General features: G+C 40.7%; 1 protein-coding gene across 1 annotated transcript in view; it reads left to right on the top strand.

Annotated features, from left to right (window-relative positions):
• The window catches only part of CDCP1 (CUB domain containing protein 1), a 49,509-nt gene extending 37,134 nt beyond the window's left edge, over positions 1-12,375 (top strand). Inside the window, exons 5-9 of the mRNA XM_018567959.1 lie at positions 2,820-3,038; positions 4,707-5,096; positions 8,157-8,525; positions 10,839-10,923; positions 11,905-12,375. Coding sequence (XP_018423461.1) covers positions 2,820-3,038; positions 4,707-5,096; positions 8,157-8,525; positions 10,839-10,923; positions 11,905-12,319 — 1,478 coding nt within the window. The 3' untranslated portion in view covers positions 12,320-12,375. The remainder of the gene's footprint in view (positions 1-2,819; positions 3,039-4,706; positions 5,097-8,156; positions 8,526-10,838; positions 10,924-11,904) is intronic.
• The last annotated feature ends 2,473 nt before the right edge of the window (positions 12,376-14,848 follow it).

The following is a 14,848-nucleotide window of genomic DNA, read 5'->3' as shown; positions in this document are numbered from 1 at the left end:
AGTAAGGGGGGGGGGGGGGCTTCTGATGTGAAAGAAGGGGTACTCTGATGTAAAAGGAGGGAGCTTCTAATATGAAGGGGAACTACTGATGTCAAAGGTAGAATTCTGATGTTTGGGGGCGCTCTGATGTAAAGGGGGGCTCCTGATTTGAAGGAAGGAGTTCAATTGAAATGATGGAACCCCATTTTTTTATGTGTGTGTGGGGTCCCCCCTTACATTTGAGACGGGTGTCCTGAGGTTTTGCATATTTGAGGGTTCAGTGAGTGAAAAAAGGTTTTAAACATGGTTTAGCTTCTCAAAAATCATTCACTTCGATTTTACATCTACTTCGAACTCCAACCATTTTTATTTTTATTTAAATGCAAAAATGCTATATACTCCCAAATACAAAAATGCTATATAATCCCATTAACAATCGGAGATTAACTCCAATATTTTTTGATATATACTTTTTGATGTTTTTACAGCTTTTTATTATGCCCTTACCCTTTTATATGACCTCAGTTATAACTTTCCGCTATTGTCCATAGGAATTCAAGTTGTTCCTATGCAGTACGATCATTCTTATTTACAGTGGTATTTTGGTGTCACCCGTTTTTATGTGGATGCTTTCTAGAAGTATACGGAGAGTTGACGAACAGATAAGAAGGGTGTATTATCAATGGACTCAATATGTGGCTATTTCTGCCCAGTTCAAATCGTAACCAAACAGGTTGTAGGCAGGTTGCTTTAAAGTGAACATGTAGCCTTGATGTAGCCTTGATGTAGCCTTGATGTAGCCTTGATGTAGCCTTGATGTAGCCTTGATGTAGCCTTGATGTAGCCTTGATGTAGCCTTGATGTAGCCTTGATGTAGCCTTGATGTAGCCTTGATGTAGCCTTGATGTAGCCTTGATGTAGCCTTGATGTAGCCTTGATGTAGCCTTGATGTAGCCTTGATGTAGCCTTGATGTAGCCTTGATGTAGCCTTGATGTAGCCTTGATGTAGCCTTGATGTAGCCTTGATGTAGCCTTGATGTAGCCTTGATGTAGCCTTGATGTAGCCTTGATGTAGCCTTGATGTAGCCTTGATGTAGCCTTGATGTAGCCTTGATGTAGCCTTGATGTAGCCTTGATGTAGCCTTGATGTAGCCTTGATGTAGCCTTGATGTAGCCTTGATGTAAAGTTTCAAAATAAAAGTTCTGTCTAATAGCAGAAACTGTATATTAATAATCAAAAATCACTGCGCTGGGAATGAGTGACTCGAAATCTAAATAACTAAATAGACCAGCAGCAACTTTGTGTATAAGTGAGTCTATTATGTGGCAAATAAGTTGCGCTCGGTCTAGTTGTGAATGGATGTGAAAGTGCTCTCTCAAAACCCATCTGTATATTGCCAACTATTCTGTTTGACATAAAAGTGCTTTTGTTGATATGCATTATTGGCCATTTTTAGATGTAATTATGCATGCACAATGTTTTTGCAACTGGACTGCGGGCAGTGGCGTAACAACCGGGGGGGGAAGCAGGGGCGCGGGCCCCGGGCGAAAAGTGAAGGGGGGGCGCCGGCCGAAAATGGCACTTTCGGCTAAATGCCGAAAGTGACATTTTCCTGCCGTTTTGTCGGCGCGGCCGTGATTCCTTTCATCCCCGCTGGGACACAGAGCAGTGCCCAGCAGGGATGAAAGGAATCAGAGAGAAAATGACAGCCGGCCGAGCGCTGCGGGACGAGCGCTGTGAGCGGCCGGTGTCTTTCCTCCTATCACAGTGCAGCAGAGCGGTGTGGGGGCGGAGACAGACAGCGCTGTCACAGGAGGCTGGGCTCTCCTCTTGCAGCCTCCTATGACAGTGTGTGTCAGAAAGGAGAACGGGTACAAGCACTCAGTGATCAGTGATCGCTGAGTGTTTGTACATAATTGAGGACCTGGTATGTATACTATATCCTCAATTATGAATGAATGGGAGTGATCTATATCCCCTCCTGTTCATTCATAATTGTAGTTATAGTAAACATACCATGTTATCAATGAACAGGAACACTCATAAAGGATTCCTGTTCATTGATAACAGGGGACACAGAAAAAGAGATTGAGGACTCTGTGTCCTCAATCTCTTTTTCTATTTTTAAAGGGAAATATCAGGGGTCTGTTTAGACCCCCAATATTGCCCCTAAAAGTAAAGTAAAAAATAAAAATATTTAATAAATTAATTAATAAATAAAAATTAATTTTAAAAAAATGAAAACGTTTCTAAAAAAATAAAATATTAAAATTTGAAAAATTAAAATAAAAACGTGTGTGTGGGGGGGAGGTGCAGGGTACTGTTCCAGTGGTTGTTTATATAAGGGGGGGGCGAAAAAAAATTCTGCCCCGGGCGCCCAGAACTCTGGTTACGCCACTGAATGCGGGCATTGCTGTTCCACACGTTCTGGTGTGGCAAGACTGCAGTGTCATTGACTTGAATAGCACCACCATGCCACCTCCCGTGGTGCTTTAATTATGTGATCCAGCGCGTTCTGGCCACTAACTGTGCCAGAACACAGATGGATGTGGTGTGAACCGGCTCTAAATGCTTATTGACTTGTGGTTTCATTAATATCATTTAAGTACTGTCCGTGATACTGAAAAGTATCACGTACAGTACAAGGTTGTTTTGTTGCCGGTGCTCTAATACAGCTACAATCACCTTCCGCATTAATTTCAGTGGTGCGCATAGTTGAGTCCAGGCTTGCACTGTACAGACAGTGCATTGCTTTAAAATGCTGTGTGACATGTACAGTGCTATATACAGGGGTGTTGACTTTTTGCTATATGGTGACATTGTTTTCTTCTTTCTACAGATGAACTGTATGTTCTAGATTTGACCAAGGAAAAAGATCTGCGTGTGCGTATTGGAAGGAGGAAATCTGTTGGACGTCAGTTTGTTCCAGCCTGTGAGATCTGTAAAGCACACGCAGACTGTGCACCAGAGCTGGAGCTTGAAGGAGGAAAATACTACAAAATCTCCTTTTTCTGTCAAGATATGAAGATCTTGATTGTAGAGGCTGTAAAGGAAATATGTAGGTGTTGATAGTTTGCCAATCTTTTAGCTGTTGGGATCATTATTTAATTTTCTGATCAGTGCTCATATTAGGTGAGGAATTTTGAATCCTGTGTAAATGGCAGGGCAGGAGTTAATGTAAAGGTCAATATAAATTAGATTTTTGCACTATTTACTAAATTTTATACAGTGAATATTCAGAGAAATGGGTTGAAGATCTATGACGGACCACAATGTTTGTTTTTATTTTTGGATAGTGTAAAGCAATGGTTAAAACTACAGGTGCACTAAAATTAAATATTTCAAGCCGAAAATAAAAATCAGGCCAAAGCAAAAAAAAAATGTAACCTTTTTTTTTTTTTTTCAAATTATTTTTTATAAACTTTTTTAACTTTTTTTAAATTTTTTTTACTTTACTGTTTAGGGGCTTTGGGGAAATATCAGGGGTCTAAACAGACCCCTGATATTTCCCTTTTCAAAGAGATTGAGGGCAGAGTCCTCAATCTCTTTTTCTGCAGCCTCTGTTATAAATGAACAGGAATCATCTATACTGAGTTTTCCTGTCCATTCATAACTTGTGGAGATAGTGAGGGGAATTTATCAAAACTAGAGCAGCAGTGCATGACAACCAATCAGCATCTCTTTCATTTTCAAATCTTATCTGAACAAACTGAAGAGAGAAGCTGATTGGTTGCCATGCACAGCTGCTCCAGATTTTGTCTGCTCCAGTTTTGATAAATTCCCCTCAGTATGTTCAGTGTCCACAATCCATGAATGAACAGGAAGTGATGTAGATCACGTCCCATTCATTCATAATTGGGGACATGGTAAACCTACTATGTCCTCAATTATTTGCAAACCCTTGGCGTCACTGATCGCTGACTGCTTGTCCCTGCTCTCCATTCTGACTCGCTGTCACAGGAAACTGAGCGAGCAGTGCAGGAAGGAGAGCTCGATCTCCTCTGACTGCTAACTCCTCCCCCTCACCGCTTGCCTGGTCTCCTGTGACAGCTGTCTCCGCCCCCACACCTGATCTGTCACAGGAGGCTGAGTGGGGCGTTGCGGGAGGAGAGCCTGGGAGGAGCTTGCATCACTCTCCTCTCCCGCACATATTACAGTAGAGGCAACATACAATCCTGTAACTAATGTCTTAGAGTCTCAGTGCTTTACATTTATCAATTAGTAGTGCAGCATATTGCCAGGTATGCTGCTTTGTGATTTAGTGATAGATCACTGTAGTATCCAGATTGATTGCAGTTGATATTTGACTGTAATAGTATAGCATTTTATTATCCAGACAGGCTATAGGTCTGAATGCAGATGGGCCTTGTGTGGGTTCCTCTGCTGCCAAGTCTAAATAGACTACACCAACTTTACTGGTGAACTTAATTTGTAAAATATATTGATGGGACTACTACGAAGCACATAAATATCCTATACATTGCTCAAGTATGCTTGTGTTCGTCACAAGTAGAGTCACTAGAAGACTCTCTATGTTGTATGTGATGCACGACAAATAGTAGACCTAGAAGACGGAATCTCTGCTTTGCTTGTTGCTGCCTGAATGCTCATTGATCTTGGTATGCAACCTAGGATATTCTGTTTTTTTTTGTGCCAAATACTAAACATTGTGCTAGCCAGTTCTTGATTTTAACATATTGTCTGTCTATTTGGTTTGTGTTCTTAGCATGTTGGGATCTCAGAATCTGCAATATCAGCAACATGCCCCTTACCATTCCGGAATCATTCATGAATTTCCCTGTCCGCCTGGACAGTTTTACCTGGAGGTTGATAGCACCCGAATCCATCAGTACTAAAATAACCTCTAAATCTATATTCCTACAACAAGATACTGAAGATAAACCCTGCAACCTGACTGCTTCAGGTTTTACTTATGAAATCATGAGCTCCAACAACAAAGTTGAGTTTAAAATTGGCACCTTTTGTCCAAATGGGTCCATTGAAGAGATTCAAATGAAGGACAATGTCACCATCATTTTACGTATGCCACAACAGACAGATATGCGAGAACTGCGGAAACATGACCAACGTGTGTCCTTTGTGCCCTTCATTACAGGTATAAACAACTATACCAAAATAAGAATAAGTGTAACAATGTGCAATGTTAGTATGAATACAAAAACTGCTAGAACTTATGCTTTGCAGCAGAGCTTGACATGCTACTAGTGCTTTTGCCACCGCTTTCTCCCTGAGGAAATGGTCATCAAGACAAATAGACAGGGTGACGCTCCCCACAGGGGACATAGGCAGTCGTTAAAATTTAACAGAGGCTCCAGCTTTTCCCTTCTCTATCAAAAACTATGGGTATAGATAACGCTTTAGTTGTTTAAGCAACCCGTTCCTAGCAAATCCCCACAAAAAGAAATCCCTGCAAAAGAACATGGCATATATTCAGTATTAATGCCTATCCTGTTGCCCAATGCCGATATATTACCGAGGAAATTCCCGCCAAATTCGGTTAGGAAACTGACACTTTCAAAAGTACCAATCTCCTTTTGTCTTCTCCTCCCGCAGACCTCCTTGTCAATACTGTTTTCTGTAGTGACGTGGAGGTCAGCAGGAGCAAACAAGTAAGAACAACCAGGAGTCACAGGAGATAGACAGACACTCCAGTAGACTTCAGGGGACGATTCCTCAGCAACAGAGCTGCATTCAGCAATGCAGCAAGTGGGATAGGAGAGTATATTCTCTGTCCTTTTGCTGGTATATTGTTTTGTGGGAATTTGGTTTTGAGACGGGGTCACTTCAAGGAACATGCAAAAAAACAAACGCAGAGCACCACCTCCATGTGAAGGATCATTTATTGAAGAATAAAAACAAATGGTTAGAAATGTACTCAAGTGTACGTTGAACAGAGCCCAGTATGGTGCATAGACTGCAGTCACAATGGAACCTTTAAGAGGGGATTCCCTTTTAATAAGACGCTACTGCCATCAGTCCCACCTAACTTCTGTGTCTCGATGGTTAACGCATTTCAGGGGCACGCCCCCCTCCCCCCCCCCCCCCCATTTTTTATTCAGTAAATGATCCTTCACATGGAGGTGGTTTGTTTTGTTTTTTTGCATGTGCTGATAAGAATCCCTAAATCTCTAATGAGCAGCCCTTGAGTAGACAAGGACTAAGATTCTGCAGGAGATGGTCTAAAGCTTTAGGTCTTTTTTTTTATTTTTTTATTCGTCATTGAACTTCCCTTCAAGGAACAGGTTTTGGGGGTAAAATGTACATTGGTACGTTTTTTTGGAATAGGACAGATGTTAGGGGTTTAGGTAAGAGGGGTAAGTGTTAGGTGAGTGCTTTAATATAGGGGGCACTTTTAGAGTAGCTGCAGGAGCCCTGTACCAACATACTTATTCCTGAGCCTTGTCATTCGGTACTGATTGGCTGCTTCAACTTTCTGTAAGTTTTTTCCTCCAGTCAATCTCATTGCATTAGTACACTGTCAAGCCCCCTTATTAATAAAGATGTATGTGACTCTTGTCAAAACCGGTCAGAACAAATGGTTTGTGTGACCGCTGGAAGGATTTACTGAATACATAAGAAATGTATATAGTCTTTTACAGATCTATGTCTTCACTTTTTTTTTTTAAACTGTAAAGTTGTTTATCAATATTACGCAGTTTTCTATTCAGCCAGAAGAGAATGCTCTTTTTATTCAGTTTTTTCAGCTTTCATCTGTTTAATGAAGGCTTGAGCGGGACATCACAGCAGTGACTCATCTCTTATCACATGACATATTAGGAGGTGTCCATCAGACAATGGGAGCTGCAAAGCAAGCTTCTTTTCTTCTCTCGTTAGCTAGCTCAGAGTGTTTTAAGAATCCTTTGCCATGTATGTTTATTTGTAAAAAAATTTATCCAAACCTACCTGAAAGTCTCAGCATATTCCATAGATGTTAGTACTTCCTACAATGTATTTCTTTTGCCTTTTATAGTGCACTGAAACTGTACTGTTACCTATTAAGTATATGATTTTATTTATGTTTATACTTTAAGGCCTAGTTCATACCTAGCAGTTTTTGAGCAGTTCGAAAAGCGCTTTTAAATGCCCAGCACAAGAAATCCCATGATTTTCAATGGCCCTGGTTCACACCTGAGCAGAAAAACACCAGCAGAAAAATGCCCGAAAAGGTACATGAGCTTCTTGGGGTCAGTTAAAAGTGCTTTTTTGGCCTATAGACTTAATTGGAAATGCCCCAAGACATGCCTGTTGCACATTTTTTGTGAGCTTTTTTGCTCGTTCTTCCATTGCCCACAACGGTTCATGAGCTGCCATTCAAAATGCATGTCTTCATGTACGTGCGTTAAAACGTTCATTATAAATGTGCACAACGCGCATAAACGTGCAAATAACTGCATGTTGCTAATGCTAGTAGAAATGCTCAAAATCTATGTTGTCTAGGTGTGAATCAGGCCTAAGACATGTGTATGTATAACAATTATGCTGTTAGGTATATTACAAGTCTTGGCTTAGAAGAAAACATGATTGTTCCCTACGCCTCTTTCCTTTCTGACCCCCACTCAGAAATTTTGAAGCACTGGAAGTATATTATCTTTCATTAGAAGAGTGATTTATTCACGGGATATAAATCTAATATTGCCCCTTTACAAAACACTGGTAAGGCCCCACCTTGAGTACAAAGTTCAACTCTGGTCACAAACTCATCAATAGGGACTGCAGTATTGGGAGTGCACTACTTAAACCAATTACCTCAAAAAAAGGCGCAAGGGCATAACATGAAGTTGGAGGGGATGAGGTATAATCCTAAACTGTGAAAGCGGTATTTTACTTTTGAGAGTGGTAAAAATGTGGAATTCAATTCTAATAGATAGTTGCATCAGCCGGAAACATGAACTGCTTAAAAAACACTTGCATGGTTTCCTCAGTTCACAAAACATAGCGGGATAGGACCCACCCCCCATTTAGGTTGGACCTGTGTCTTTATTCAACCTCACCTACTATGCAACTATGTGAGTGTGCATGTATGTGTTTTTAATATATAGATATTGATAGAGCGAGAGCTGTGTCAGTACTTGAAAGCCATTACTGTATATCAGAAATTGTTCCTGTAATTACTTAATACATATAAAAATTCATTTTAGCTGTATTTTCTTCACAGAAGAGTGTATAATCATGGTATCTCCAAAACCAGAAGAAACTATTTATGTTCGGACTCCAAACTGGGACTTTGGGCTTCCAGATCATGTTTCTCTTTCGTGGAATATAAATGTACCGAGCAAACAGTTCGGACGACTGAAGTTTGCAACTGAAAAATTGGATGTAAGTTGTGAAAATGGCCGTGCATTTGTCAGTATAAAGGAAGAGAAAGACAATGGACCTGGCGTAGTACAGAGAGATGGCGGGCAGCTACCAGGTCCACTCGATATGTATTCTTCATTTTGGGTAAACGTCTCCAATTGCGAACCCCGGGCTAAGACAAAGAAACTTAAACTTCAGCTGTCCGTTACCTTCAGTCAGCTTTCCTCAGGTAAGATGTTCTAAGGGATAGTGAGAGCCACAGTTTATACTCATTTGCCTTGTTTTTTTGTTCGTCCACCACAGTTCACCCCTACCAGCTGCTTCATTAATATAAGGGTGTCCAAAACAAAAAACAGGTATGATGTTCTTCAGAAAAGTGGAATTAAGAGGGTAAACGTTTAAGTGTAGCAAAATTCATTGTGTGTTGTTCCAAGTCGTTACCTGACCTCTTGTAGGTTTCTTGGATGACCGCTGCATAAACCTTTCTGCAGCAGCACAATAGCTTATGGTTAGTAATCAATAAAATGGTATGTCTTTTCTCTAGTAATATAGCATTTTCATTCTACTCGGCCCATAAATAGTATAGTAAAAAATATCAAGAAACTTGACATGGTCTCAAATGTATTTATTTATTTTTTGTTACCTGTATGCATGCTAACTAATGTGGGTCAATTGCAGGTAATTAATACCTTTTTAATTACCCCCCCCCCCTTCCCCAACATTGCCTTCATCTCCCTTTTTCTGCTGTAGGCTGGTGCCATCTTTGTTCAGGCATCATCCAGTGTTATTTACTTCCTGGACAAAGATGTCAGCCCGGGGATGATGGAGTCATGTAAATCCTGGTGCCTGCACATTAATCTCTTGTTTTTAGCTTAAGCTGGCCATGCAATGGATTTCGCCTAATCTTACAAGTGCCTGCATCCAGTCAGATACATGGGCTATACAGGTATTTAATATCTTGAACACAATAGCCAGTAGTGGGGATTCCTCCATCAATGCAATTTAGTGTAGGTGGGGAAAGCATGGGGCACTGCCTGAACTGAATGAGAGAACTTCTAAGCTTGTATGGCCAGCTTTTCACTGTTGTCTTTCACAGCTGTGCTCCCTGTGCTGCATCCTATCTTGTGTACATTCTGAGTGAGTGATAACGCATGGAAGTGAGATTGATGGAATGCTGCTTACTGCCTGCAGCAGACTGATGCATCTTTCAAGCCTAGGTAGTCATTAGTTTAAAGGTTATGGACTGCCTTTTAATGATGCAAGTACATTTGTGTTTTTTGGAAAATGACACTGTTGCAGTATATTTTGACTTGTCTGTAATTTATTTCTGTGGATTCATGGTTAGATAGGTCCACGTTACTCCTCACTTTCCATGATTATCTATTCGGGTAATTTGTCTAACATATAGATATGGCCTGATCTGTTTAAAATTTAGAGAGCCTTCAGGGGTGTGGAGTTCCTATTGCCCGACGCCCAGGACATGCAGTTTCGGGTGCTAGGCGAGTAGTTTAATGCACAATGGGCATTAAAGGGTAAGTTCACTTTCTCAGGTAATACGGGAAAATGGAATCACCTGATCAAATCTGGCCCCCGTCTCTCCCAAACCCCCCACCACCTGGCTATACTTACCTTTCGGCAAACAATCCTTACCCTCTGCTAGTACAGGTGTACTACCTGTACCCCATAGTGCAGTCCTGTCCTATGCATTTTTAATTTTGCTCGCAAATTGCAAGCATCATTGGTCAGCGTGGTCAGGTGACCACACTGACCAATGAGAAGCGCTATTTAGCACAGTCAAATACAGTTTTGATTAGTAGTAGTTTTGATTCCCTGTGGGAAACCTGGAGCCAGCTTCCCGTGCAATCAGGAAGTAGGGCAGCGAGTAATGACCCGCCTCCTGGTTTCCTGATTGGCCAGAAAGCCGTCTCGATGCTGATTGGCCGGAAAGCCGGCTTCCCACCCAATTAGTATCGATCCGGCTTCCTGGCCAATCAGGTCATTACTCGCCGCCTGGCTTCCTGATTGGCCAGGAAGCTGGCTCAATGCTGATTGGCTGGGAAGCCGGTTTCCAGGCCAATCACAATCAAGCAAGCCAAACAACACGGAGTCGGCTTCCCTGGCAATCAGGAAGTCAGGTGGCATGTCATTACCCACTGCCCTAGGTGCTGTATGGTGTGCAGGGGACACTTATGCTTACATTACCCGCTGCCCGGCAAGCCTGCTCTGTGTCAAGAACCGGTACTCTGTATCGGTGAGCAAAATATCGATATTTGTACTCAATACCCTAAAAACGGTATTGGTGCATCCCTAGTTTTGATTAAAACTATTTTTTTGTCATGAGGGACAAGTAGATTTGGCCCCCGCTTTAGTCCTTGGACAAGTAGTTTTTCAGAAAAATGTCCCCACCCCTGGGCTTGCATCACCTGTCCCGCACATATCACAAAAAATAGTTTTGCACAATGTACAGCCATTGGAGAATCCACTTTCCTACTGTATATGATGTAATGCATTTGTCTATAGTATCTCCTCTTTATTTTCACAGGTATTAAGTACCTACTAATTGCAGGTGGTTCAGCAGTCGTTGTTGTTCTTGCAGTGATAATAACTGTGTGCTGTGTCAAAAGGAAGTAAGTATTGCCTCATTGTATATCAGTGTGTTAATATGTTATTTGCTATCTATCACTTTATCTTACTGCTGATGAAATAATATTTACATTTAATTACCACTGTTGTATTATGAATTTCCTGTTATACCAGATAAGTTGAATCATTATCTATGTGATCACTGAATTCTTTCATTTGTTCATCTATTTATTAATTTGTTCGTTCAGTCACTGTTCGTTTCTGTCTTATTTCTCTGATATTCATATTCCATATAGAATACCAGCCCAAACTTATAGCTGTGAATCATTATGTTGCATGATATTGGCTTCATTCTTCTGTCAAAGCCAACATTTCAGTAAAAAAAATACACCCAAGTTTGCTTTCTTGCAAAAAACACAATATAATACCCACTTTTTGGACAATATAAGAGAGGGTTGTGTTGAGTAAATAGATACCCAGCATGCCAATCTAGAAATTGCGGACATTCACTGGTCTCTCTCCCCTTTACCCACCGATACCTACAACGCCGGTCTCACAGGAGGGGCAGAAGAGCCAGGGAAGTAAAGCGAGGGGGGGCACAAGTTTACTGGCTCCTAGAAGTGTTCAGGCAGCTTTACATCTGAACGCATCGCTTCCAGTGTAAAGCCGACAGATGGCTTTACACAGCTATACACTGCTGGGAGTCTGCTTATAGGGGCCTGCGACTGCTGACATATGAAAAAGGGCTAAAGCCAACTTTTACCTTACCCATGCTATCTGAGTCCACTTCATTTTTTTTCCCTTGTACACAATTGGAATATTTTTTCCAAAATGAAAAACCCACTAACAAAATCCAGGTTTTTAGTTTTTTTTAGTTTTCTTTTTTTTCCCCTTGTACACAATTGGAATATTCTTTGCAAATTGAAAACTCACTAAGATATTTAAAAATGCACTTTGCAATGTGGAAATGCTCTACCCATTTAGTAAACCATTGTCAAACATTTTGTTTAATTGTTTGTTTGCAGGAAAAAGCCGAAGCAAGCTCCATTGGGTATATACAACACCAAGGTGGCCACCGAGGCACCAAGGCGACAAGCCTTCTTTAAGAAGGGTAGGAAGACTAATGAGTCGCACGTGTATGCAGTTATTGATGATACAATGGTGTATGGCCACCTTCTACAAGAAAAGAGGGACTCCGGCCCAGATGTAGATGTATACAGGTCATTTGACGGTCCCATGGATGATCCTCCACCTGTCCCTCCTATGAAATTTCCTAATGGAAGCACTAGAGAGGATACAGTGCTGGAACCTCTTGCACATTCAATGAAAGAAAATGAAATATATACTATCTCTGATCCACTTATGAGAGACCCAGTCGAAAATGATGACACCAGCATACCTTACATTGAGGAATCAGAAAATGGAACCATTTCTACGTAGATGAATCAAAATGGAACTGTTATTGAATGATTATCAGGAGAAAATATTTATTTTGACAAAAAACCTTTCTCATGAGGCATAAATGTCTAGTTTGGAGCTGACCACTCCGTACTGAGCTGTAAGGTTTTCTTCAAATCCACAAAGAGAAATTGTTTTAGCACAAGGTTTCTGTGAAAAAATGTGATTCTTGCATGGATGAAATGCTTTAATTCAAGCTCGTCTGAAAAGGCAATATAGTTAAAACTGCTTATGCATGCGTCCGTCTTCTCAGTAGCATTTGACTGTCTGAATTGCACTACTGGTACCTAATGAGTGACATTTATCAAAATTCTACTTAAAACTTTTATATAATGTACATTTATTTTTAAATGAGACATAATTGGATGAGGGGAAACGATGTGCAAATCCAACCCCAACGGTTTTTTTTAAATGGATTTACTTTTTTTTTTCTAATGCTTCTTCCATTATTTCTAAATTTGCATGTCCAGAAAGATGTTGGCAACAATTTGTAATATGTTAAGTTGAGGTTTTTTTCCTTCTGCAAAACAAACAAAAGACAGCGCCTTCTCCTCGTGTGATAACGTTTTAATTTTTGCAAAATTGTAAACAATTAAAAAATTACTCACTTATACACAGTGGAGACAAGCGCTATAGTTAATCATGCATATCAGCTCTTTTTGCTCTTCCCTGGATGCATGGTTAATTACACCGCTTGTCTCCACTGTGTATATGTGAGTAGTAGAGCTGACATGTTTCAGGGGAGATCCTGCTTCCTCAGGCTTGAGGAAGGGGGGGATCTCCCTGGAAACGCATTCACTTTTTTTGCTCTGCCCTGGATGTATGCTTTACTACGCCACTTGTCTCCACTGTGTATATGTGAGTAGTTTTTTATTCTTTATAATTTTGCAAAAAATAAACTTTATCACACGAGGAAAAGGCGCCGTCTTCTGTTTTCCACGAGGATACATCACAGTTACCTTCTGGACGGCAGCCTTTCCTCAAGTGGCTGGTTGGGAAGATTGTGGAAGAGTATCCAGCTTTGGTCTGCTGAGCACTGTAGGCATGATTTATTTGATGCTTACGTTTTTTTTTTTCTTCTATTAGACAGGTATGAATCTTAGAACTGGTGAGAGACATATTTTTAGCCTGGGCTGAACAATAGCCAAAAGTCAGGTAGCCAATAAGCCTTTGCGGGGCTTTCACATTGTCTGCCTTTTCAGTCAACGCTCTTACCTGTACTGAGACTGTAGTTGGTGTCCTCTCCTTTTAAAAATGCTAGTTGCCAGGCAGACCAGCAGTTCTAATGGGCTCTGTACATTTCAAATCCCTAACCTGGAACAAATGGCATTTGCTGCGTACTTCTTCCACATCAGTGAATGGGTTGAAATCAGAGGATCGCCATGACTGTCGGGCAACTAGCATTTTCAGAGGGAGATTGCTAAAGGCAACCTTCATACTGCTTTCAACAGAGGTTTCCTATAGGGCTCGGCCATACCAGGCATTGTAGTACCAATTATCTTGCCTCATTAAAAATGAGAGTAACCAAGGACTTCTTACCTATTTCTGAATGTTATGTTGCCTAATCCACCCCTGTTGTAAATTGTTTTCAATTTATTTCAGTGCACCAGATGGTATAATTTACAGGACAAGCTTTGTGTCATCTAACACTGTACGTTCTTTACATAGATTCCCCTATTTGATCACACATATAATTAGGGTCCCCAGGTACAATGTTTGATTTGACTTATTCTAGGTATTAGGACAATGGCAGCTACCTGTACATAGGCAATTGTAAATTTGCTAGAGAGCACATTTACTGGGCAGTGCACTAAAGCGCCTGTATTTAAGCAGTTATCTATCAATTGTTTCAATGTGATCCTTTATCCTTAACTGAATGCTGCTCGTGCAAACCTTGCACAAGCTACGACATGTAGTCAAGGATACCTTAAGTACATAGATGTTTCAATGTGTTGAAACAGGAATTTCTTGAACGTGTGTGTCATTCTTCCACAGTTTGATGAATGTACAATGTGCTTTAACAACCACAGGAGTGGTAATGCAGTGTGTGTGTGTAATATACATGGGGTTTTTTTGTCCCATATAAGTGCTGTTTTAGCTATGGATACCTTTTTTAAACTGTATGTAAACCGTAACAATGAACTGCTGTTATTTGCTCTCTTTTGGACTCTTAAATATTCTATTGGAAGTATTTTGTTATATCTGTTTGATAAGTGCAGAAAAAAAAACGTCTGACATTTAACCTGGGTACACACGGTCATATTTTTTTCTTTCCGTCTCACAGGCTGTCAAAAATATGACAGATTCCTCCATCCACACTAATAGCGTGGGTGAATGAATCTCCTGCTGTGTACATTGTATTCTGGCAGCCGATGATTTACCAGCATGTCTTGTCAACAAAAGTCAATCTAATGATAGAACAGGGCCACCCATGGAACAAATTGCTGCCGAATTGGCCGAAATATGCACCATGTACCCACCTTTAGAGTTATCCTACATCCCCTGCTCACT

Source organism: Nanorana parkeri, unplaced genomic scaffold (genome assembly GCF_000935625.1).
Source record: "Nanorana parkeri isolate BGI_ZX_2015 unplaced genomic scaffold, ASM93562v1 scaffold1121, whole genome shotgun sequence".
Taxonomy (NCBI): domain Eukaryota; kingdom Metazoa; phylum Chordata; class Amphibia; order Anura; family Dicroglossidae; genus Nanorana; species Nanorana parkeri.
This window is presented reverse-complemented; position numbering and strand designations above follow the sequence as displayed.